Source organism: Micropterus dolomieu, linkage group LG02 (genome assembly GCF_021292245.1).
Source record: "Micropterus dolomieu isolate WLL.071019.BEF.003 ecotype Adirondacks linkage group LG02, ASM2129224v1, whole genome shotgun sequence".
NCBI lineage: Eukaryota > Metazoa > Chordata > Actinopteri > Centrarchiformes > Centrarchidae > Micropterus > Micropterus dolomieu.
This window is the reverse complement of record NC_060151.1, coordinates 8,121,398-8,146,191: the sequence shown is the minus strand read 5'-3', so window position 1 is coordinate 8,146,191 and position 24,794 is coordinate 8,121,398. Positions and strand designations below refer to the sequence as shown.

Below are 24,794 nucleotides of genomic sequence, written 5' to 3'. Positions count from 1 at the left end.
TCAGTCTTTTCCATTTTATTAAGTTCCATATACATCAATATTTCTTCAGATGTAATACAAAAAAAAGAAAAAGAAATCCAGTCAAAATCTGACAAATTTTTACAAACAGGGCAGGAAACTTCAAATACATTGTTTCATCCTTCTCAGTCAGTCACTACTGCGGAGCAAATCATTTACAATAGCTTATTAACGTACTTTCAGTAGGTTATAGAAGTTTAACCAAGCAGACTACCGATGTCCAGATATTTAGTACAACTGTCTTTCATGCTACTTCAGACTTAACAATGAGTGGAAATGGGAGAGAAAAAGTTGTTCCACTGTGATATCTGAATTTAAACACAAAACTCTTGATACATTATGCTCAGCCATTGTATGTCAGTATTCAATTTCCTATTTCTCATTGGACATGATGACCACAAAGATGGCCTGAGGGGGGTTTTAACAAGAAAGAAAATAAAATAAAAAGACTGAGATAAAAAAAATAAAGAACATGGAAATATGAGAGCTCCTTAAGAGTCTTTCCTCCGAGGTAAACTTTCTTCTGAAATGCCTCAGTTGTTTGCCTTCCTCAGTACAGTCCCACTGATGAAGACAGGTCCAAAAAAAAGGTCCCTTAGAGCTCAAATGGGCAGAAGGCAGCTCTGCCTGAACAGTTCTGTGAAAGCAGCAGTGCTGGTTGCACCGACAGTCAGGAGGAGCAGATCCCAAACACAGGATGAGGCAGAGTCTGTCACAGAGTTACAGTTCAGAAAAGCCATATTCTTGGCAAGTGCATTTTGTTTGAGCAATGTGCGACGCTTTCTAAGAGGCCGAAGAACACTGTAGCTTGTTGTTATGAGACCTACAGAATACGGAGAGAAGGGAAAGTTGAGAGCCCTTCGCATTTTGTTTCTTGTTGTGACATCGACAGAGACAGACAGACAGACAGACAGACGATGCAAAGGGGTCGGCAGAGGATCCTGCAGCCGTGTTGGTGTCATTTACTGGGAATGCCTTTATTATTGAAGAGATCTTCCACAACTACAAACTGAGGTTACTTTGTGACGCGAGGAACAGGATGAGGTTTACATTTTAGTCTCATAAAATAATACTATCTAAAATGATTTGCTTCATAATTATTTAAAACATTCAAATACAGATTCAGATACATCGTACAACCACTGTACATGATAAAACGTCTGTACATTCAAGACAACCATCTTAACAACCAGTTAAATCAAACTCAAAGGGATGTAACATACAAAACCTCTCATAAATATCTCTATAATAAAATATGCAGCTTTATATTTTCTTTTTTTATAACTGGTAAGGTCAACACATAATCCAATCCAACTGAGATGTATGACAGAAAATAGATCCAAGTTAGGAACCTAAAATGCATTTAAAATCCCACTGAAAACATCATAGCTACTGGGATGGATTGTTAGAAATGGCCCGATTTAGGGAAACGATGAGAAGAAAGCATGTCCCTCAATGACATGATGAACACGTCAACATGGCTGCCATTCTGTGATTAAACTGAATATTACAATGGTTACCAAAAATGTTCAATTGGAGGCATACACATGAAAGCACATTTGGTGTTTGTTCTCGTGTTATTCTTTTCTTTAGTGATCAATATTTTTACTGTTCTGGAAATAGAAAGTTCCCGTGTCATTATTACTAGAGACCCCAGCATCCAGTCCAGACTCCAGCTAGACTGGCCCACTTAAGAATCTGATAATCTGTAAGAAAGAAGAAAATGGGATGGCATAAATCAAAAGGCATGCAGCAAAGGGGAACAGACACAAATGCAAGATGAAACACGATACAGATGTAACATGGCACTAAGTTCTATTAGACATTGGGCTTAATGTCTTAACGTTCATCAGCTCTGTTGGTTTTAGTACAGCCGAGCAACCCTTCAAATTATTTGACAGTTTCAAGCAGACTCTAATTTACAGGTAAAGCACAGTCTACTATATAACACGAGACATGCCAGTGGTCTAAACAAAAAGTGAAAAGAACAAATGAAACTGACATGACAGCCAGTGTGGTCAGAGTCAAAGCTTCACAGCACACAAACATGAGCATGGAAAAGGAGAAAGAAACGTGGGGCCCTTGAGAGTCTGCAGTAGTAGGAGCACCTGACCTTACCTGCTCGCTTTGAAACCTTTAAGCTTCTGTACAAAGAAGGCTTCAAGCACCTCGGCACACTGAAAGAAGGGCGTGTCGTTCGGGTTGTAATAGCGACAGTTGTCGAAGATTTTGGTCACATCGGCCACAAACTCTGTGAGCTTGTGGTAATGTCGCTTTTGCAAACGGGTTTCCATTGTGGAAAAGTCTACAAGGGAGAGAGAAATGTGTAAGAGAAGTTTTTATTTCATATTTATGTGCATAACATTTCCAACATTACGAAATACAGTGAAATAAACAGTACGGGAAGCATTTTTTAAAATCTTTTTAACTGAATCATTTCATCAGCTTAGGGAAATTCCCAACTAGTACCTTCCACAATGGGAGGCAGACACATTGGACATTTTCCAGGGTTGAAAAAAAAAAAAATCCATTCATAAACAATTGGTATCATTTGTTCTTACCCATTGGCTCCTTGATTACGCGATAATAATCCGGTGCGTCGTGGGGATCCACTGGTTCAAGGAAAGGCCAAGCCATTTTGTGGGACTGTTAAAGTAAGAGATTAATAAATAATCAATTTAAAGATGGGTGGTAATAATACAAAAACTATTAATAAATTATTAGCAACATTTCAAGCAATGCGTCTGGATGCGAGATATTGATGACTTTAATACTGGATGCTGCAAAAACTTTTGAAAGGTTAGAGCGGCCATGTTTGTTTTATGGTTGGCACAGTCAATATGAAGAGAATTAAAGCACTATTAAGATAATAACTAATTGTTTAAAAAAACAATAAGACCTTAAAAAGATGAACTGTGTTTCCTTCATCGTTGAATAGAGGCGAGAAAATGAATATACAACCTTGAACATCATTTTCAATTTTATCCATTCTAACTAAGTACCCAGCACAGCGTTTTAAAGAGATTAAAAGTGTAATAATGAGTTTTACAATAAAAAATAATGGTGGTATGGTGGTTGCTGATGTGTTCCTCTACCACTTTACAATATCCACCAATATCCATATTGCTTTTATCCAAGTTTATATTTAATTTTATTAATATCATTACATAAGTACAAACAGTCACACACATACAGTATGTTCATACCTGTAACGAGCGTAATATTCTTTTCAACCCCTCATAGTCTTTGTCAGTGAGCGGCGTGAGGACTGTCATGGCATCTTCAGTTGACTGACACTGCGGGCAGACGTACACGTCGATGTGATTGGCCTCACTCTGCAGGATGCCCACGCAGCGCCCATGGTACCAGTTCTGGCAGCGGTCGCAGCCTATGTAAAACCTGTGGGTGAAAAGTGGATACATCTCGTGGTGAGCACACCAATGAAAGGGTCCACATATGGAAGAAAATGAAGAGGATGAACGGAGCAATGAATTATGAAAGATAAATGTTTAACATGCAAAAATACCGCAGTGCATTTTCTAGATTTTCATTTCTGGGCTAGATTTGACTTATGTTTACAGTTGAAGCTGATGATTATGTAATTTGTAGCGAGCCATACTGTGATTCGTCATATGGTGTCCGGCAGATGCAGTATAACTCCTCATTGCTTGCTCCCTCCTGGCCACGTTTGCAGTCATTACACACAAAGTCCTCCAACTTCTTGGCCTCTTTTTCTGTGATGCCAACACAGGCGCCGTGGAACCAGTTGGAGCACAGGTCGCATCCTATGTAAAACCTGAGAGAGAAAGATTTTTATTCAAGTTTTGTCTCACTGAAATCATCAAGACGATGATTCAATTCAGTGATCTTCACGTGTGCAATAGCTGAGGTTTTCCCAGACAGCTTACTTCGACTCGTCGTAGGGCGTTTTGCAGATACAGTACAATTTGCTGTCCTTCTTGTGATCCTTTGAGGTAGAAGAGAACTTCTTCTTCTTCTTGTGTTTTAATGAGCTGGAATCTCTGTCCTTGTCTCTGTCCCTATCTCTGTCCTTGTCTCTGTCCCTATCTCTGTCCTTGTCCCGATGTCGGTCCCGCTCTCGGTCCCTCTCCCTCTCTCGATCCTCGTCTTTGTCTCTATATTTGTCTCTGTCCTTGTCCCTGTCCCGTTTCTTGTCCTTGTCGTGATGCCTGTCCCTGTCTCTGTTTCTGTCTTTGTCTCTCTCCTCCTCCCTCTTCCGTTTATGGGACGGGGACGGTGAGGGAGTTGTGTGAGAACTATGAGAGGAATGTGTAGAGTGAGAAGGATGGGAGGAGTGGGAAGCGGCTGCCTTGACCGTTGCAGCAGCAGCCTGGGTGATAGCAGCTCTGGCTTTCTCCTTTTCTTTCTGTAGCCGGGCAATGTCCCGCCTGAGCTCCTCCTGAGAAGAGGAGAAAACATGTAATGTATGGTACCTCCACTTGATGTATTTTAAACTCCCCTCTAAATATTATGCCCGATCTTAACTTCTACTCTTTGCATCACCATCTTGGTGAAAGCAGCCTGTTTGCTTACCTGTACTTGCAGCTGCAGCTCCTTGTCCAGCAGGGCCCTCTTCTTCAGGATCTCAGCCTTCAGCTGTTCTTTGTGCTTGTACAGCAGGGCAGTCAGCTTGGTGGCATTCTGTTTGGAGCGTTTCTGCTCCACCACCTCCTCCTTCTTTCTCTTCTTAGCTGCCTGCTTCTCGTCCTTCTCAATCTTGTCGAGGATGAACTTCATCACCTGGTTGCACACAATCATTCTGAAAACAGAGGCAGCTTCAGTTGGGGGTGCAGTTATGGGGTTGAAAACGTTTATATCAGCATAAGTGGACAACAAGACTGGAGGGAAATGCACTGAATACTACTGTCATTTGTCATAAAAGCTCCACAATTCTGTGATTATTAAGACCCAAACCTCTGGTTCTCCTCTCGCTCAGCTGCAGCCAGGCTCTTCCTCTGTTTCAGCTGTTCTGCTGTAGCATTCTGCTTCACTACCACCTGACAACAACAGAAAAACGTTCAGTTAGTATTTACTGTATCTAGATGCTGTGAGAAATGAATCATTGTGAATTGCTTTTTTTGAGTCACACCTGTTTTTGGATGCCATCCCCAGGGCTGACAGCCTGCAGATTCTGCTCTTTCTGTTCCCTTTTAGCCTCATGATGTTTCTTCTTCTTTGGTTTTTGTTGTTGTTGTTGTTGTTGTTGTTGTTGTTGCTGCTGCATCCTCTGGAGCTGCTCCTGGACGCTCGCTGGCGTCTGTATTGTCACCATGTTCTGGATCTGGTGGGCCTGAATTTGCCCCCCTGTCTGCTGGATCTGGATAGGCAGCTGCAGTTTGATCTGCTGGGGAACAGTGCCTCCCTGCTGCTGTGCCTGTGCCTGGATCTGGGCTTGGATCTGGGCAGCAACATGGGGTGGCAGAGCTGAGAGTAGCTGGACCGGCTGTTGGAGGCCTGGAACGGTGATGAGCTGATGCCTGATTGGAGACTGGACCTGAAGCTGTGGCTGTGCTTGAACTTGAGATTGGTTCTGAGGCTGGAACTGGACTTGGACCTTAGCTTGGACTTGGGGTTGGGCTTGTACCTGAAGCTGTTGCTGGACCTGGGTCTGCTGCGGTGACTGGACTTGAAAATGGGTCTGGGTCTGGACTTGAGTTTGCACCTGTGACTGAGTGTGGACCTGGGGTTGCTGCTGGGCCTGAGGTTGTGAGTGAACCTGGCTCTGTTGCTGGAACTGGACCTGAACCTGGGGATGAAGATGGGTTTGGATCTGGGGCTGTAGCTGAGTTTGGGCCTGAGACTGAACCTGGGGTTGAGTTTGGACCTGAGGCTGTTGCTGCGCCTGGGGTTGGGTTTGAGCCTGTGTTTGAAATGGAGCTTGTACCTGGGGGTGGTACTGAGGTTGGACTCTTGATTGGAGTTGGGCCTGTGCTGGGGCCTGGACCTGGGGCAAGGTTTGGGTCTGGGACTGAAACTGCACCTGAGGTTGACTTTGAGCAAGGGGTTGTAACTGGGCTTTGGGTGGTTGCTGAGTTTGTGGCTGGAACTGAACACGGACCTGGGGATGGTTTTGGGCTTGTGCTTGGGCCTGGAGATGCGCTGCTTGAGCCTGAATTTGTGGCATTTGCTGGACTTGGCCATAGGGCTGGACCTGAATCTGTGCACAGATTTGGGCTTGACGCTGGGGTTGGAGTGGAGTATGGGCTTGGGGCTGGAATTGAGGCTGCGTGGGTCTCACAGTAGTAACAACAGAGGAGACCGGTAATCCCGCCATATGAACCTGCACTGCTGAGACTGGAATTTGAGACACCTGCTGCATGGATACAACGGTAGGGTGCTGGACTTGTACTTGAGCTTGAGGAGGAAGAGATGGTTGAGGCAGAGGGGTAACGGATGAATGTGTGGAGACTGATGCGGGGGCAGAGGCGGGTACAGTGGCCAGTGCAGGTGTCTGAACGGGAGCTGCAGCCTTCTGGGCTGGCTGAACTGGAGTCTGAGCTTGAGATGAGCCCGGAGTCCAAACCTGGGGCTGAGCTGCCCTCTGCTCTGTCAGAGCTGCAACAGGAGGGAGAAGAGAAGCAATGTATATATAAAAAAAATCCACCATTGTAAATAGACAAATGACTAAAATGGTGCTGATGTGTGTCTGTGGAAATTGTGGTGGGTGTTTTACCTGGCACTGAAGGTGTTGTGGAGGTGGCTGTGACTGGTGTGACAACAGCATTGGCCACAGCAGCGTGAAGGGGAACCGGAGCTGTGGCTTGGATTTGGGTTGGAGCTTTGGCTAGGGATGGAACTGCAATTTGGGTGGACACAACAGCTATTACAGGAGCAGAGACGGGAGCAAGAGCAGGGGTTGGAACTTGGACAGGTGAGGGAAGAGAGGCTGAGACAGGCATTTGGGTGTTGTTAGACAAGCCTGAGACAGGGGCTAAAGCAGGGGCAGGAGCGGTAACATGCATCTGGACAGGTACTGAGGTTAAGGCTGGGGCAGGGCTGAAGGCGTGTGTCTGGATCTGGGACTGAGGTACAACTTGTCCTGGGACAGGTAGCGACACTGCAGTTTGGGTTTGTGTAGGGAATGAGCCTGGGGTGAGGGTGGAGACTTGGTTTTGCACCATAGCTGAAGCTACGTTTTGTGCTGGGGCAAGCACAGGTCTTGCCACTTGGGGTTGTGCAGGGACAGAGGCTGGTGTGGAGGATAAAACCTGTGTTGAGGCCTGGGCTGCAACGTGTGGCAGGGCAGGCACAGGAGTGGATATTTGAGATTGTGCTGGGGCTGATAATGGGGTAGCGGCTGAAACTTGTGTTTGCAATGAAGCCTGAGCTGCAACTTGGGTTTGCGCAGGGACTGAGGCTGGAGTGGGGGCCAAACGTGGCATATGTGTTGGGGTTGCCACGTGTGTTGGGGCTGGTATAGGGGCAGACATCTGGGTTTGGGCCAGGGCTGACGGAGTTGTCTGGACTTGGGTTGGACCTTGGGTGTGCGCCACGGCAGGCTTCGTAGGGGTAGCAGTAGTGGGTGGTGAAGCTGATGAGGATGGAGGCATGGGACTGAAGAGGAAGCGCTGCACCTGGCCATTGGGCATTGCAGCCTGCATTAGCTGCTGACCAGGACCAGGGATGACCGTTACACCCTGTGGGATGATTTGTAGCTGTCCCTGGGTCTGGCCCTGACCCTGGATCACCACTGTCAGACCTGGGTTTCCACCCTGCAGAGTTGTAGACAAAAGGAATCTTGCCTTCAGCTAACAGTGATCTAATTCTAAGCCTTCTTTAAATGGCCCAGCAGGAAAAGACATGTAAGACATGCAAATATGTCCTCACCTGAGCACCCTGTGTTAGCTGCATGAGCTGTGCCATAGTGAGTTTAACTTGACCCTGCTGTGGTCTGTTGGTCTGGGAGGAAGCTACAGGTGGCTGCCCAGGTGCTGTGGTGGCTGCATGAGGCGATGGGGCAGCACCCGCTGCTCTCTGAGCTGCAGTCGTCTGCACAGGTGTAGAACCAGGTCCAGCCGTGGGTCCAGGCTGACCACTGCCCATTTGGGTCACAGCCTGCTGAAGTTGGCCTGGAGGGGTATGAGGAAGGAGTACAAATGGTTATTTGTAAGGCATGAGCCAACAAAGGCTGAAGGCATTCAATTGTGAATGGAAATTACACATCAGACAGAACACCTTGTTGAGGCAACGCTGGACTTCTGACCACTGCTGTGCCCATGGAGGTAGACGGGGTAGGCGACTGGCTCATCGTCATGCCAGGCTGTGTGTGGCCTCCTGCTGTTACAGCCTGGAACACAAAGCCAAGGGTAAAATGATCAGTCACAATGCTTAATATTTTCCCTAGCTTTAAGTAAAAACTGAGAAGGATAAAGGTGAGACAAAAGACCTGTTGCTGGGTAGTTGAGGCAGAGGTGGTGGCTCTGAGGTTGATGTTGCCAGTTGTGGGATGTAGTGTGCTGTAGGTCCTAAGGTTTGCAGGGGGCCCAGAGGGGAATATGCCCAGGACTTTCTGTTGGACTACACCTGTTGATAAGAACGATTACGTGAGGACAGGAACAAATATGCATTGGGTTCATGCAGTGATACAGTCCAAGGATGTACAGAAGCAGCGAGGCATGCAACTGCGTGGGGGGGATCTTTGGAATGTCTTGTTTAAAAAAACTTTTATTCAAAAGTATCCAAAGCAGTTGAGAAAGCTTTAGTTCATCTGTTAACTGTACTTTATCTAAAACTCAGACAAACGCAATCTAACTATTGGCTGTGTAACAAAAAAAAAGGAACAACAAACGACTCACTGGTGGCATCATCCATGCTCAACACCAACACCGTGCCATGTGAGAGGCAAAATCTGCCTCTCACATGTCGTCTATCCATTTTGGCAAGAGTAAGCCCAAACCAGCGGAAATGGATGACACTCATGCTCCCTACCTCCTTGAGTGGTGGGCATGTTCAGCGTGACAATCTTGCTGTTAGCGGGCAGCGGGAGTTTGGCGGCGAGGACCTGGCCAGCCACAGTCACTGGGCTGCCAGCGATCTGGAAGGTTTGCTCTGTGGTGGTGATGCTGCTAGCCACGGTGGCCACCGAGCCAGTGGAGGCTGCAAGACACACCATGCCACCTGCAGTCACGCATACCCCACAAGGGCCACCACTACAGCCAGTCTACGGCCGTGGTGTCCACTGGTATGTTTGAGTCAACAAAAGGGGCTGATATTTTGAATATTAGGGATTATTGCTTTGCTGTGTGTTTATATTTTGACGATACACGGGCTCTTCTGTAGTTCTTTCAGATATAAAGGACTGGGCACATTTTTAAATCAAATTAATTTTAGCAGAACTGAAAGTGGACACCACAAGCCACAGTCATTTTGGCAAGCCAATCACATAACGTAGAAAACTGACACAAAAAAGGAAAGGTTGTGGAAAGTCATGCAGATGATCGACTTCTTATAAACTAAAATGGCGCACAAAAAAAAAAAATGTAAAAAGAAAAAAATCAAAGATCCTGGGACAGTCCTTTGTCGGCCCGTCTCTAACAGAATATGACAGATGAGAAGGCACACAACTCTAGACCATTACATGTAGGTGTGTATGTTTGGATGAAGATAATTCAAATTCTCCTCTCCAACCGGCTTACCTGAGCTGTTGTTGGTCTGACCCTGCTTTACCCAGGAAGCAAAAGACTGATGGAAGTTTTTGTCTTGCTGGAAGGAAACTGGAGAGCCCAGTTTGGAGGCGAGGACCATCTTGCTTCCAGGTGTGGCCTGACCTGTTCTCTGGCCCGTGGATGCTGGGGTATTGGGAGTGGTGAGAGTGTTGGCTGAGGTGGTGGTAGTTGTTGTTGTGGAAGTGTTGGCAGTAGTACTCTGTCTCAGTGGTTCCAGACGTTTCTAAAAAAAAACATTTTTAGGTGTATATGGAGTTTGATGACCTCCCAGTATAGTGCCACCCAACTTTGACCTAAACAAGGTCCTACTAAATCAGATAAACTGACTGTGACTGTGTGTTCCTACCTGCTGTGCCGCCTGTCTGGCTTGTTTCAGCTGATTCTCCAAATGGGCCTTCACATCCTCTGCCGTCTTCAGACTACTGCCGGTCTTGGAGGGATCGAGACCCTGTGACTTCTCTCTTTCCACTCTGTAACACCAAGGGAAAAGGTGACAATCTGATCGGTCAGAACAATTCAGTGTTCCCCAAAACAATAATGTTGGAGGCCAGAGGAGGTTTGCTTTGTGTTTTTGCACCTTTCTGCAAACGCCCTGATCTCCCACAGCTCCATGTCCTCTTCAGGCACCCATGTCTCCACAGCAACGGGCCCCGTCAGCTTGGCTGGCTCCTGCTTCTTGGGCCTCAAGGCGCTTGAGCGCAGGCCTTTCCTCTGTGGAGTAGGGGTTTCTGCTCGTGGGAAAAGGGAAACAAACTATTCATTATCCTCATAAAATGTTGCCAAAACTCTTCAAGCAATAGATCTTGGTCATTCTTCAAATAAGCAACTACGATTTGTTTTTAAATCCAAAATTGTTCCTGAATAAATTTCAGCTTTTACCTTTGGGAGTGTCTCTGTTTCCGAGGGGACAGATGATCTTCCTGATGCAGTACTCTGAGCGGATGCCGTAAGGCCCCACATCCCTCCGTTTTATAATCTCTGTTGTGGTGATGTCTGTGTCTGTAGTTTCTGTGGTGGCAATCAAACATATTTGCACGAAGGCAACTCTTAATAGCCATATTACTGCAAGGTGGAGACACCAGCGTGTTGTTGGCAGAAACAGAAGACATGAGCATGTTTGAAGGAAAATAGAAACTAATGTAAGAAGGCTTCCTCAAAGGCACACAGAGAAGCTGTCCATAGGAAGTGAAGGATCAGTACAGGTGAAGGATGAGGTACAGCAGTTTCTCACCTTTCCGAGTAGTCCCTACAGCAGCAGAGGGCTTTACAGCCATGTCATCCCACCTCAGGCAGGCCCAGAGCAGCCTCAGCATCAGGCTGACCCCTGCCAGTGACCTCACAGTCTGGAGACGGTACCTGAATGGGACACGGTCATAGAAATGTCATGAGCTACTTATTCTGACAACACTAAGTATTTTTACATACACATTTTAATTAACTGCATTTTTACATCCTGGTAACATGATATTGCATCTTATTATTGCCATGTAAACACAATATGGACAGACAACAATACCCATCAGCAATGTTGACATTTCTTTAGTGTACGAGCTAAAGTTGGCTTATCAGTCATAATACTGGTTAAAAGAATTAAAAGAAGACTGTCACTGAGCTATTGTAAATGTACACTAGTGCCAGTGTGACAGTTCCAAGTGTCATTTTAAAGTGTCCCAAACAATGTGTAAAAAGATCTAACTGCGTTACCAACCTCCATGTAATTCCAAACGTGGGCCGAGGTGAAGGGTAGGGCCATATATCCAGGGCAGGCTTGGCGTTGTAGTTGAAGATGGGCACCTCTCGGATACTTGCCCTCCTCGCCAGCCTCTTCAGGTCATCATTGGGCAGGATAAAGATGCTCTTCTTGCTGCTCTTGGTGACGAACTTGCGGTAGGACGGCAGGGCTGTCCCTGAGCGGGCCTTCTTGGATTTGGAGAACCTGAGAAGGCTCACTCGGTCTCTGGTGGAATACTCTTTACTAATAGTCATGGAGCTGGTTGTTGTTGAACCAGAAGTGCCCATCTTGGTGTCAGTGACTGGGACTTTTGCCTTTTGGGGGACACTTGCCCTGGAGCTGGGCTGGGTGGTGGAGGAAGTGGGACTGGATAGGTCAGTTGTCGGGGCACTTTGAGACTCTGTGGTGATGGTGGTATTAGTGGTGATGGAAGTCTTCAAACCTTCGCTACTACTGTTATTGTCAGTACTATTACTATTCAGGCAAGATGGGCTTGAAGGTGGAAGCTTAGCAGGTACTGTCCCCTCACTGTTCATGGCCACATTCTTATTGAGAGTCTCTCCTTTCTCTGCCACATGATTTTCTAATTTCGGGACTTTCAGGGCAGGTGGACATATTTCAGAGACGTCGTTTTGCAAGAGGTTTCCATTCATCAGAGACTTGAGAGGCTCTTTAATATCACCTTGGACTCGACTGGCTGAGTCTAAGTTGATGTCTGAGTCCGCAGGGGCGGTATCACTAGCTTTCCCATTCACCTGCACTGGACTAGACTTGCTTTGGTCTACCTCCATGCTCTCTGTGTCGCTCTTTTCACTGCCTTGCTCAATTTCCACATACCCACGCTTTTTAGCATTCTCTCCCACTCGAGCCACCTCTGGCTTTTGTGTTTTTTCTTTGATATCTATTGCATCTGATATACAATTGTTTTTACTGTTGAGCTCAGTGCTTGCTAGGGGTCCTCCATTCACTTCTTTGTGAGCTAAGGCCTCCTCACCGTTCCCCTGCACAGAATTCCCCTCCGTCTGTTTGCTGTGGTTGGGTGCTGTGGTTTCTGATTTGACATCCAAGTTGTCTGCCTTTATCTCCGACTGCTCCTGCTCAAAGTGGAGCTTTTTAACCACGTGGTCTTTCACTTGAAGGCTCTCCTCCTTCTCTTCTTTAACATACGGGGTCACAGCAGGTTGCTGTTTGCCTAATGTGGATCCCTCAGTCTTAACCCCGGACGTCTGCTTTGTGGCAGCCCCTTTGGAGAGCAGGGTTGCCTGTCTCATACGCTCTAGCCTCTGCTTCTCCTCCAAGGTGAACTGTTTTACTCGGCGCTCCAAAAGCCCATCCAGTTTGGAGGACTTCACCTTCTTCTTATAAGCTGTCCGCAGCTGGAAGCCCTCACTGACGTTAACAACGTCATAGTAGGGCTTTGATGCAGTGGTCTCCTCCTTCTTGGGTTGTTCAACTGTCTGGATTGGTTCCTCCCTCACAGGCTGCACAGATGGTGACAAAGGGCCTTCGTTTTCAACTTTATCTATAACAAAGAGTCACAGAGGTCAGTGGATGACGGAAATTTATATCCATTCACAAAAAGCATCAAGGAAACTCCAAAGAGAGATAAATAAATGCTACCACTTAAGATTTACCTTTCTCGTCACCTGAAGCAGCCGTTTCTGGGTCAACCTCCATTTTTTCATCTTCTCGCTTCTCTTCTACATCTTTTCCCCGCTCCTCCTCCTTGGATTTTTCTTCCTCTTTGGAGATCTGAGATTTGCAGTCCTCCTCGGGTGAAGTGCTCTGAGATGGCACAGTGATGGATGCTTGTTCACTCTCATCGTCCCCTGCGCTTTTAGTAGCCCGCTTCTCAGTTTCTATCAACTTTCTCTGCTTATTTGTGCAAGCTGCTGCATTTTCCTTGCTCATTTTAGCTGCTATGAAGAAAGAAAAAAAAATTATCACAATAATATGAGCCAACAGTGCCAGCAGCAGAAGAATATAGTGAGAAAATTACGCAAGTTCGGCCCTACCCTCCAGATCTTTGCGGTAGTTCACATTTGTGTTCCCTGGTAGCTTTGGAACAAAACGTGGCACGTGAGTCTTACTGACCCAGCTCCAGCCCCCATACCCCGTCACTCTGTACTCCTCCCCCTTCTGCTTCCACACCTGGATAGAAAAACACACCAATGAGTTTTAAATGTATGAAAATATGATTGTAAAAATATCCTTTTATCCTGATATAGCAAATGTAATTTGTTTCCTACATTCAAATGAACACAGGGGGAGCTGGATGACAGCTGAAAGATACTGCTATTTTACCTGGTGTTTGATGGGGATGGTGTACTTCACCCAAGTGGCCTGTTGCAGTGTCTCCTCATCCTCCAGTTTTTTCTCACGCTTTTTCACCTTCTCTTTCTCTTCCCGCTCCATGGAGGTCATGCGATGTAGTCTGAAGTAAGACAGTACAGTATATAACACACATAAAATGTAAGGTGCATGGGCAGGATTGAAATAGAAAAACGCTGCTTGTTCAGTCAACAACAATGCACTCCAAAACTGGGTGGTGATGGCGCATAGATAAGATGCTTGCCTTTGGTGTGGGAGACCTGGGTTCGATTCGCACTGTGAGACATCCACCACTGTGTCCATGAGCAAGACACTCAACCCCTAGTTGTTCCAGAGGCGTGTGACCTCTGACATGTATAGCAATTGTAAGTCGCTTTGGATAAAAGCGCCAGCTAAATGAATAAATGTAAATGTAAAAAACGGGCTGAAGAAATCACCAGTGTAGTAACACAGATGATGAGTATCTCGAATCATGTTAGTCTTTTGGAGGGCAATGTTAATGTGCTATTAGTGTGTTTGACTGCCATATGGGCAGTTCACGTGGCTAGTAGTGTTCTTCCTTTACCTTGTGTGTCCAAGAGAATCTTTCCATACGGGCAGCATGACCACTGGTTTGATGGCACACTCCAGTATGGCCAAGGCCAAAGCAAATTCCCTGGCCTTGCTGCACATCTGCACTGCTTTGTTCCAGTTGGTCCTAGAAAAAACAGAGACAAAGTTTAACAGATAGAACAGCACAACCACATATTTCTTCCATAAAGCTTCATCATATTTAAAGTTCTTACACTAAGTAAAAATTGATCATCGGATTTTGCAAGAACCATTGTTGTATCCTTTGAAAAAGCATGGGGTATGCATAATAAAATGATCTGTCATGGTATCATTGAACGTTAGCTAGGTTTTGGGTTAGAAAACTGTCACTACTGTTGCTGCTGCGAAGCTAACATGCAGACAGAATATGAGACTGTCCCAGAGCCAGCACACCAGCTCCAGACAGAGACACTCACAACTCTCCTTCTCCTATAACTAACATCACAACAACAGCATGTCTTGGCGAACTAGAAAGTAAACTCAATGTCTGTAGGAAACTACACTGAATTTCCCCAAAGGGCTTCACATTAACCTGATCCGACTTTTACCTGTGCGATGCCCAGTTAGGATGCATAAATGGTCCCGGGACATTGGACTCCAACTGGATTATGGTGAGACGCAGGGTGGAGACAGTCAGGCTCCGCGAACCGTAGATCGAGCCGTTCCATTTGAACTCCGACGTGGTCGTCAGGCTGAATTTGTGGGAGAGGTGGCGTCGCTTGTCGTGGTCCTCGCGGTGCTGATGTTTGTTTAGGGCCAGGACATTGGTGCTGTACTGGTTGTGGTATACCCTGTATTTACCCTCCTGACCCAGTTTGAACAAGTTGTTCAAATTCACGGCCAGGTCCCTTTTGAAGAAGCTGAGACGTGACGTGTCACCATCAGAGCGTACAGGAGAGGACTGAAACATGAGGGGGGACATTACATTCCACTAAACTACGAAAAATAAATAAATAAAAACTGCATTTTAAAGGTTGTGGCTTTAATACTAGACGATACTTTGAGTACATACCTGGGCAAAACTGTTATCTATAAAGCTTTTTGTGATTTTCCATCATTTTAAACAGATTTCAGTCAAAGAATTAAAATAAATGTAAAATTATATGTTTTTATTTAAAAAAACAAAACAACAACACACAGACACATAACTCACCTCTTTGCTGCCTCTTGGCGTCAGATTAGTAGATTCCGGTCCTGCTGCTTGCCCTCTTTCAGTCTTGACCCTTTCGATATACTCTTCTGAGATTCAGAAAGCAGACAACACTATCAGTCCAACAACACACTCAGCATCGATTCAAACAGAGACACTGCAACTGAACTGAAAAAGTCTGTTTATTTGCTTTTGGAGCACAAACAAGCCTCATTCCCTTTACCTGTCCCATCCTGGCTGGTGAAGGAGGACCGAGAGGTCCGATCAGCCAGGTCAGGCTGCTCTGGTTTCCTGGGGCTTCCACATCCAGAAGCCTGGCTGCTAGCCTCTGGTTGAGATGACTGCTGCTGTGGCTGATCCTGGGTCTGTGTCTGCGACTCGTCAGGGTGCTTGACTTCACTGATAGACTCTGCTTTCACATCATCATCTAAAAAAAACCAAACAAAAACAGAGATGCAAGGAATGAAACTGAATGACATTAACTACAAGGCATGTGCAAAGATGGCAGCTGTGTAAACAAAACTAAATTACAATAATATTTAATAACTGCTGCAATTTCTCAATATAGCTCAGCCAGACCTTGTGCAATGTTGCACCAGGTCTCAGGACTTGAAATTTACATGTAACCAACAAACAAAAGGAAAGGCTACTCAAATCCAAAACAAGCTGTGTGCTTGCTGCAAAGCCAAAATAAGACACCAGCTCTGCCTTTGAGTTGTTACAGGAGTGATCCTGCACACACACATATATATATATATATATATATATATATATGACAGCTCTTTGTTGTTGAGGTAGCAGGTGGGGCTTCCAGGCGCAGAGCCTTTTGTCTGAGCAACAGGAACCCACCCAAATGCCCACGAGTTGGAATGAGAATAAGGAGCTGGTTGTGACAGGCATGGCGTGCTAGCTGCTGCCAGGGACGCCATCTACCACAGTGCCAAAAGCGTGCGTTTTAAGACCATGAGCGCAGGAGAACACATAACACAAGACAAGTAATGAATGCACCAAAAATAAATGGAGCTTTCAGCGACCAAAGCAGGTGCTGAATGCAAAAGCTTAAGCTCTCTCAGGAACAATTAAATGAGAGGGGGGGAAAAAAGATTTCCCCACTATCTAATGAGATGTTTTCTGAAGATAATGAAGAGATGCTGTGAAAGGTGATTTGAAAAGGCTTATTATGGTCGCTCCAGTGTTGCATGAGTGGTAAGGGCTACGATGCTTTGGTTGAGCTGCTCAAAGAAAGGAGGACTCAATAGCAACAGCTAAGAGTATTTTGTCAGAAAAGATTATATCTGCACAAAGTCCTCTTTCACAGTGTGTGCTATCCTTGGAGGGAGGTGGAATTAGAATCTGATCTTAGGAAACACAATTCTACACAAGGGAATATGTAACATAACATGGTCACAGACACGTGGTACCCTGTTTGAAGCCATGTAAAACAGAAAGGTGGGGTGTCCGCAGCCAGCCAACACAAAAGCAATCTGAGACCAGTAATACAGTGTTTGTGACTAGCACAGCAACATATGATGCTAAAAGCCCCAAGGGAAAGGCCCCAGTTGGTCCGCCAGAATTTTGGAGCGATATCTAAACCCTGCAGATATGGCAGAGGTATAAGAAAAGAAAAAATAAACTGTCTAAATTCAAAGCACTGGAACACCCACAATCACGCGTTTGCCAGGGACGTGTACACTGTGTTCGGTTTTCATTTCAATTTATCCAAAAACTAATCTTGGAACGCCTCCTCAAGTCCAGTTGGCAAAAACAATGACAACAAATCTGTCCTTCAAAACAAATTACCTTAAACCGGATTTTGCTTTCTGTTTCTGAAACAAATGGACACCTGGCTGTAAAACTACAAATGTATAGAGACGGATCAGTTTAGCCACACGTACACCCAACAAGGCAAATGGGCAAGGGGGGGAGGGGGATTAAAGCAACCAGCAGAGACAGGCAGACAAGATGGAGATGGATGTGCAGCACAGCAGCAGGGTACAAAGTGGAGGATAAGATGATTGGTTAGAGAAGCGGCTGATAGGTGGAAAGTGGAGCGAAGGTCTTTGACTCCGAGTACCTTTCCTTTCCTGCTTTGCCAACGGAGGGGACTCCCCACTGTCCTGGCTCCTAGGGCGAGCAGGCTGCGTTTCCTTATGAGGTTCAAGGGACTCTGTTTTAGGAGAGGCTGCGTCCCGACTGGCCGAGCCGGGGTTAGGATCAGAGCTCTCCTCTGCAGCAGGAGTAACCGTGGCTGCTGTGGCACGACATACATACACAAAGCGAACAACACCAGCGGGGTCATAATATTGTTTATGAGCAGGTCAGATAGAGGTGTTGATACTGCTGCAGAGACATCATTGACACTGTTCCACCATAGAATATTTCTCACTTTGTGGAAAAACCACACCTGCTGTTACGAGTACTAGTGGGTTGTTTTGGAAGAAATGGCATGAAAGAGAGAATTAGAGAGAGCAATGCTGATTTACAGAATACTGTATATTCAATTCACTTTTACCTTGTGACCTAGCATCTTCCTTGGCCTCAGCGTGTTCTCCATTGTCGAGCTGCGAGGTGATCTCGGCAGTGTCCTCCATTGTCTTAACAGAGCCCGTCTCCGCTTCCTGCTTCGCTGCCCGCCTCTTTGCTTCCTGTGCCTCCCGCCTGACCTTCAGACGCTCTGTGACCACATCTACAAACAAAAGGAAACGTATATATATAATAAAAAAAGGCAGCCATTACATTTCCATGCAACGTCATGATGGACCTGGCATTAGATGGTAACATTTCAACAAATGTAAGTACTCCGTCTTGAGCAGTTAGTTAGGATGAGTTCACAACATAGGAAATAATTACTTCAGGAGTGTATGTATAGTATTAGTTTAAGATTTAAGTAAGTTAAATTATTGCACTGATACAGTCCATACTTCATCATACTAATCAGTTACTGGGGCAAAAACATTTGACTATTTTAAAGTACTTCTTTCCCTGTTTTCATGTGAAGACAAATTCGCTCCAATTAAAACAAATAGGGCTGCAAACAACAATTGTTGTCATTGCTATTATTTTCTTGATTAAACATTTTGTCTATAAAATGTCAAAAGAAAGGGAAAAAGCTCATAATTTCCCAGAGACAAGGTGACGTCAGTCCGAAACCAATAGATTCACTTTACCATCACATATGATCAAAAAAGCAGCAAATCCTACCAGTTGAGAAGCTTCAATAAAATAAAAAAAGAAGATGAATAATGAAGAATAATATTTGCCATTAGATTTTCTGTCTATCAACTAATCGTTTCAGTGCAATAAAAATTATTTGAAACATGCATCCTAACCAGGCAACTGGAGCATAACAGATCCCCATTATGCAATGCTGCTTTTCAGCGCCAGGTGACCTTCCTGACAAGGTATACATAAATTAATAAACATAATAACCTAGTAATAGTGTGAACTTCGTCTTGGACGCTAGCACTCTATAACTCAGTTAACTCATTAAAAAAACGCTACACACAGATCCAAGACAGGGCAGATTTTCTTTCCTCAGGATCCCAAAATCTGCACAACCATGTTACTAAAGTTTTCACTGCTCTCCCAGTCCCAACCAGCTTCAAGGAAGAAAAGCAAGTAGCAGCAGAAGGCTTTTAACGGATGAAATATAGTAGCAACATCCATAAATCACTTATGATGGTGAGGAGCACTGCAATGGCTTTACAAAAACATATTTTCTTCCATTTTGGGCTACAGAAAACCTATTCAAACCTCCAGCTTTTGACAGATTGCCAGATGCACATCCACAGAGCAAAACATACTACCCCCCCTGTCTTTCTAAGAACTGAAATTAGGTTAGGCAGTTTGGTGACACACACAGGAAAACTGTTACAAAAAACGGATATGTCAGCCTGTCAAACAGAAACGGAAGCTGCTGGCATGGTAATCAAAAGTCTTCGAACCAGCCGTTCTCCTTGCAGGAAGGTAGAGAGGGGAAAACAGTTGCTTGGTGTCTGAGAGAGAGTGAAGCAGGAAGAAAAAAAAAGGCAGCACCTCACATTTCTGAGTCAACTGTCATCATAGCAGAGCACTGCTGCTTGAGAGGAGGAACTATGTTATCTGAAGCTTAGGTGGGTGGTTTCTGAACGTAACCCTGCAGGACACAAACGCACACAGATACATTTGATCGCTGCACAGCTTCAGTCCCACATGTCCTAATCATCGCTGCTAACACGAACACGAGTACATCTTACTCTCAAGTACCAGAACAAGATTACACCTCTAGAAGATTCAAATTTAAAAACTATTTTAGGGAATGAAGACATTGTCAAATCCGTACCGTTGACAGCAGCGAGGTAGGGTTTATTGTTTCCACGGGCTTTGTTGGTGAGGTCCTCTGTGATGTCCATGTGAGCTTGCACTTCCTCCTTCATCTCCTCCACGGTGGCATACAGGTCCATCTCCCAGTACTCCTTATCCAGGCACTCCATGAGCTCCTCCAGCTGAGCCTTGGTGCTATAGTACCAGATCTTTTTCTTCTCATGCTCTCCATCCTCCTCGCTGTGGAGTGAGAACAAAACAGGTTGTTAAATACCTCCTCTACCACTTCACTGCAAGGTTCACAAATTCATTCATTTATGTTAGCTGGTAAAATAATTTCACTAGTGTTGGGTAAATGCCTCGTGGATTTTCGTAAATTTCAACTTTTACTAAAGAAATATTATTCCTTATTTTTGGGTTGGATTAAATCAACTCTGCACTCTGTTAAGATACCTGTATATGGTAGGGAAAACCTAGGGATGCACCAATACAGATATCGGTTCAATACTGGCTCAAATATCTGGATCGGGTCTGTGACAAGGAGGGCCAATCTATTCTATTCAATTACAAGTGTAACAGTTTTCTTGGAGAGCTAACATAGCATTGTGTTTTACAAAGTTAGGAAGCAACATTTAAGTCAAGCCTGGCGTTGCCTTCAACATTAAATAATGAAATCCGGTCTCTTCCTCACAGAGAAATACAGCTTATTCATTTTACACTGGTATCAGATCGGTACTCTGCATTGGCCAATACCCAAAACCCAGGTACTGGTATTGGGTCTGAAAAAGTCAGATTGGTGCCTAGGAAAATAGTGTACAAGTTGGCTGGGGAAAAAAAAAATATCAATTCAACACAGAACTGAGTGTCAAGGGCAGGTTAAACTGGGACTCTAGCAGACTGCTCATCTGCTTATTAATTCTTTTAACCGAGTGCTTGAATTTCCCTCGGGATAAATAAAGTATATATCTATCTATCAGCTTCAAAATATACTTTACAAATAAGAGGCAAATAAGACAAATTCAGCCTCTTATTTGTAAACTATATGTTCAAACAGAACACAGGTTTGGGGGTGAGGAGGGAATAAGAAAAAGTATTCCTGCCAGAAGAGAGAAAAGGCTCGGACTGCATGTCTCTTCTATAATCTTCAGTCAAACAAATGACGGATGGTATGGGAGCATGTTGCATTCTAGTGCCAAGTGATATTCCCAGTAACTTTTAGTTTCTCTCTCCAGCTGTTTCAAATTTTAACCTGTAACAGCACACAGGCACACACACAAAACACAGCGCTGAGACAGGTCTGGTAATGTGAGACTACCTTTTAGGAAACTTTGTTCAACTGGCTGCAATTTTGTTTACATTAATCCATTTTTTTGTCCAAATTTGAGGCCTATGTTTGACATATTTAAGGTAAATGTGCATTTGGTTTTAGAACAACAAACTTTTAGAAGGTGTTTTACATGGCTGTTATTGAATATTTACATGGGTAACTACATAGCAACTAGTTTTTCACCGCTCCATGACTATGATGACAAGCTTTACATGAATGCTTAAGCTCAGCACCTCAGGTCTCGCTATCTTTGTACAAGCAGATCTATATTTAACTTAATCAATTAGAAAACGAAAAGGCTGAAATAAATTATGATTCTATATTATACCAGTATATATTGTGATATGTCAAATGTACACCAAATAAATGTACATGTAAAATAATAAACCTGATGTTCATTGCATTGAAGTGTGTCCCACTGTTGTAAAACATCAAACTTCTTCACACACATAAAATAAACACCAAAACAACAGTTTTACACTACAATTTTTGTAAAATAACACAGTTATCACAATATAACTCCACTGACAGTTGATATATGATAGCACTGAGTTACTGGCAAGCCTGACCTACCGGCGCTTTGAATAACTTCTACAAGGGTTGTAACATGCCATCGTGTTTAACCAAGTTATCAGCTGGACTCCACTGGATTGGTGTTGACGACGACCTTTTCCCCGTTTCTCTTTCTTATTTATTTTTTTTATCTATTTGGGGATAATGTGGATCTGTGTTTTCAACAGGTTAAATAAAAGTGATAAAATATTTCCCATTTGTGGTGCCAACTTAACGCACAGTTAGTGTAATCTGTTTGAGGAAATTGGCACAGAACAAAAGGTAACTCTAGAGGAACAGAGAAGCAGTGAGGGTCCTAACTTACACAATAATCCTTCTGTTTAGGAACCAGTATTTCCTCTGGTGGCGGTCATATCCAATGGGCTCCTGGCGGATGTAGGGCCTGTTCTTCTGCGCCTCTGTCAGACAGTCTGTGACACCGGGCACCTTGTGTGCCACACAAATCTCGCACTGCCACTCGTCCTCTGGAACCTCCTCCAGTGGTGGTTTCACACACTCCAGGTGGTAGACTGCTGAGCAGGTCTCACAGCACAGCAGGTCACCCAGGCGGTGACACACACGGCAGTGGTCGTCATACTGCATACTGCCGTCAGACATCAGCTCCTCACGGGCGATGTTCGTGGTGAGGAACTGGTCCACCAAAAACTGTAGCACCTTGATCTTATTTTCCACTGGACCGTAGGGATAGTCGTCCACCTCCTGGTATGGCAGGACATGATGGTACTCCCGGTCGCTCTCACAGTACGCCCGCAACACCTCAGGCCACGTCATGCCATCAATAAAGTACAGAGTGGAGTTGACGCTGTCCTTGAGGTCAGCGGGGCCAAAGGTAGTATTGGAGGAGTCCTCCTCACGTAGGATGGCCTTCAAGAGGGAAATATGGGTCTCTGCTATTAAAGTGCACTGCTCCTGGCCCACCAATGCTGCACAGAAGTCCTCAAAGCGGAAAGGCGAGAGACGCAGAACTGTGCTGAAGTTCCGTAGCACCTCATAGATGGAGGTGGCGTTGAGCAGTTCCTCATTAGGCACCAGGAGGTCCTCAGAGGTGTCAGGAAGCTCAAGAGGAGGAATCTCCTTCTCCTCCAGAATGGGAGTGCGAGGTCGGGGAGCCCGTACTTTTTTCTTGCCTGCAGGAAACACAAAGGATTTTAGTAAACCATAATTTGATTGTTAACTTTTAAAAATTATTTAGTTATGGTTGTATGAAAGGACTGAGAGTCACACTAGGTAAGAAATGCGGTGATATTTGATCTTATCAATATAACCCAGCTCTTCTATAGGCCTATATAGCAAATATCTTCTGTATACACATATATATTCAACCTTCTGGGTGAGATATGCATGCAGATTTCTAATTGTAGTGACAATTTACATTATTTTCAAACCTACAGGTGCAGCTAGCTTGCCAGGACTATTCAAAGAGACGCAATTCAATTCCTATTACTGTAAAACATTAAAAAGTATTCACTGTGAAGTCTGGTTTCAAATTGGTAACAAACTTGTATTGTGCTCCTTCAGCTGAGCCGGTGTGACACATGACCACTATCATCAGCTCAATGCCTCATCCTCCTGCATTTACATTTGCTGTCCAACTGGCTTAAAACGTAAATGTTAGTCAGGCCACATATTTTAAACCCCATTCCTGTTGTTGCACCGTGAAATACATTACCTTAGCTGTCATTAGCTGAGTTTTGGAGTGAGTTGCAGATTTACGTTATAACTAAGTTCAAAGCTGGCAAAGTGATAGAAATGACAGACACGCTAGTCAAGCTAAGCTAGTTAGCTATCTATTTCTTTTAATTTTATGAGCTTCGACCAGAAACTACCATTTCGTATTCACCTAAAAGGCCGTGGGTGTTGAGGGTTGCTATAAATGCGTAAAGTTACCGCTATCCAGCTAACACAGACTCCAGGCTGACAGTAGCATGAGCTGAGCTAATTGTACATGCTAACGTTAGCATGCTAGCAGCTAAGTTGTTGACATAAATGCAGCTGCATATATCGAATTAGAGGCAGTCGCAGATACTCTTAAAATGTGTGTGAATTATATGAAAGGTGTGCTTTAAGATGTGTTGACAGACGGGGATGGCAACAAGGTAAGTTGGTGGTGCAGGTACCGTCCACCTGCAGTAGCATTAATGACTGCGGCCTGTGTTCAGACAGTGTGCATTCTCCATTTTGAACAATAACCATACTGCCTCCTGCACTATCTAAAACAATAATCAGCAGCCTCAGTAGCATTTCGGGATGTAACGTTACTTCCCAACCCTTGCAGAGTATGTACAGACACTGTGGCCACCACTTAACCAAAGCGTTTATTTACCCGGAGTGCTGGCGTGTGTGCTCTGACTCCGAAAGCTACTCTCTGTACAGTAGCTCGCATCATCCTCCTCCTCCTCGTCCAGCACATCATCTTCAAGGCAATCAGACTCCTCTTTCAGGGCCTCGTCCTCGTCGGAGTGAGATTCCTCCTCAACAAACTCGTCCTCCTCCGACCTCAAACTGACAGCATCGTCCTCCTCCTCACTCTCGTGGTCGTCGTACACCACCGTTTTGGAGGCAGCCGTCCGCCTTCCTCCACGACCCCTTCTGCCTCCTCTCGCACCGCCGCCACCTCTACCTCGTCCCCTGCCCCGCGTTGACGTGACGGATCCCCTTTTCCTCTTCTTGGCCGACTTGGTGGTCTCCCTTGTGGGGCTCTCGGCGTCCTCGTCCCCGCTGTCCCTCAACCTGGGCTTCAGGTTCCTCCTGGGTCGCAAACCCCGCGCCGTAGCTGGGGACGGCTCCTCGGCTTGTAGCGGTTTGGGCGGCCTGCCCCTCTTTCCTCTCATGATAAGCGAAAGCTATTATTTTACTATCCCAGTGTTTGCGTTTATTTAGCCTACACGGGCGTGAGCGAAAACGGCACCCCTACAAAGCTGGACCGGTGAGGATTCAGACGGTGCAGTAAACCCGAGGAGCCCCTGTGTCTTTTCGGGTGTGAAAGCTAAAACGTTAGCCCGGCGTCCCGTTTAGGTTCGCCTAGAGCCGCCATTTTTCTTCTTCTCTGCCTCTCTGGCTGAACAAACAGCAGACTAGAGGGGT

At 45.1% G+C, this 24,794-nt stretch overlaps 1 protein-coding gene across 4 annotated transcripts; it reads right to left on the bottom strand.

Annotated features, from left to right (window-relative positions):
• On the bottom strand, positions 1-24,760 carry LOC123985779 (nucleosome-remodeling factor subunit BPTF-like). Of its 4 annotated transcripts, none has more exons than XM_046073646.1 (31): positions 24,034-24,760; positions 22,015-22,837; positions 19,830-20,050; positions 18,021-18,194; positions 17,583-17,759; positions 15,732-15,935; positions 15,512-15,597; positions 14,907-15,259; positions 14,333-14,464; positions 13,741-13,870; positions 13,452-13,587; positions 13,071-13,355; positions 11,413-12,958; positions 10,936-11,060; positions 10,584-10,712; positions 10,282-10,432; positions 10,051-10,174; positions 9,675-9,927; positions 8,426-8,562; positions 8,215-8,326; positions 7,867-8,108; positions 6,713-7,751; positions 5,129-6,594; positions 4,954-5,036; positions 4,573-4,798; positions 3,927-4,438; positions 3,638-3,814; positions 3,225-3,417; positions 2,580-2,664; positions 2,137-2,323; positions 1-1,724 (listed from the first exon to the last, which is right to left on the bottom strand). In XM_046073646.1, the coding sequence occupies exons 1-31, from the start codon at positions 24,539-24,541 to the stop codon at positions 1,709-1,711; spliced, it is 10,032 nt and encodes a 3,343-aa protein (XP_045929602.1). In that variant the 5' UTR covers positions 24,542-24,760; the 3' UTR covers positions 1-1,708. The 4 variants fall into 4 exon arrangements, with proteins under 4 accessions (XP_045929602.1, XP_045929620.1, XP_045929611.1 ...); XM_046073664.1 differs by having other exon boundaries at positions 13,071-13,352; XM_046073655.1 differs by having other exon boundaries at positions 17,583-17,756.
• Between the last annotated feature and the right edge of the window lie 34 nt (positions 24,761-24,794).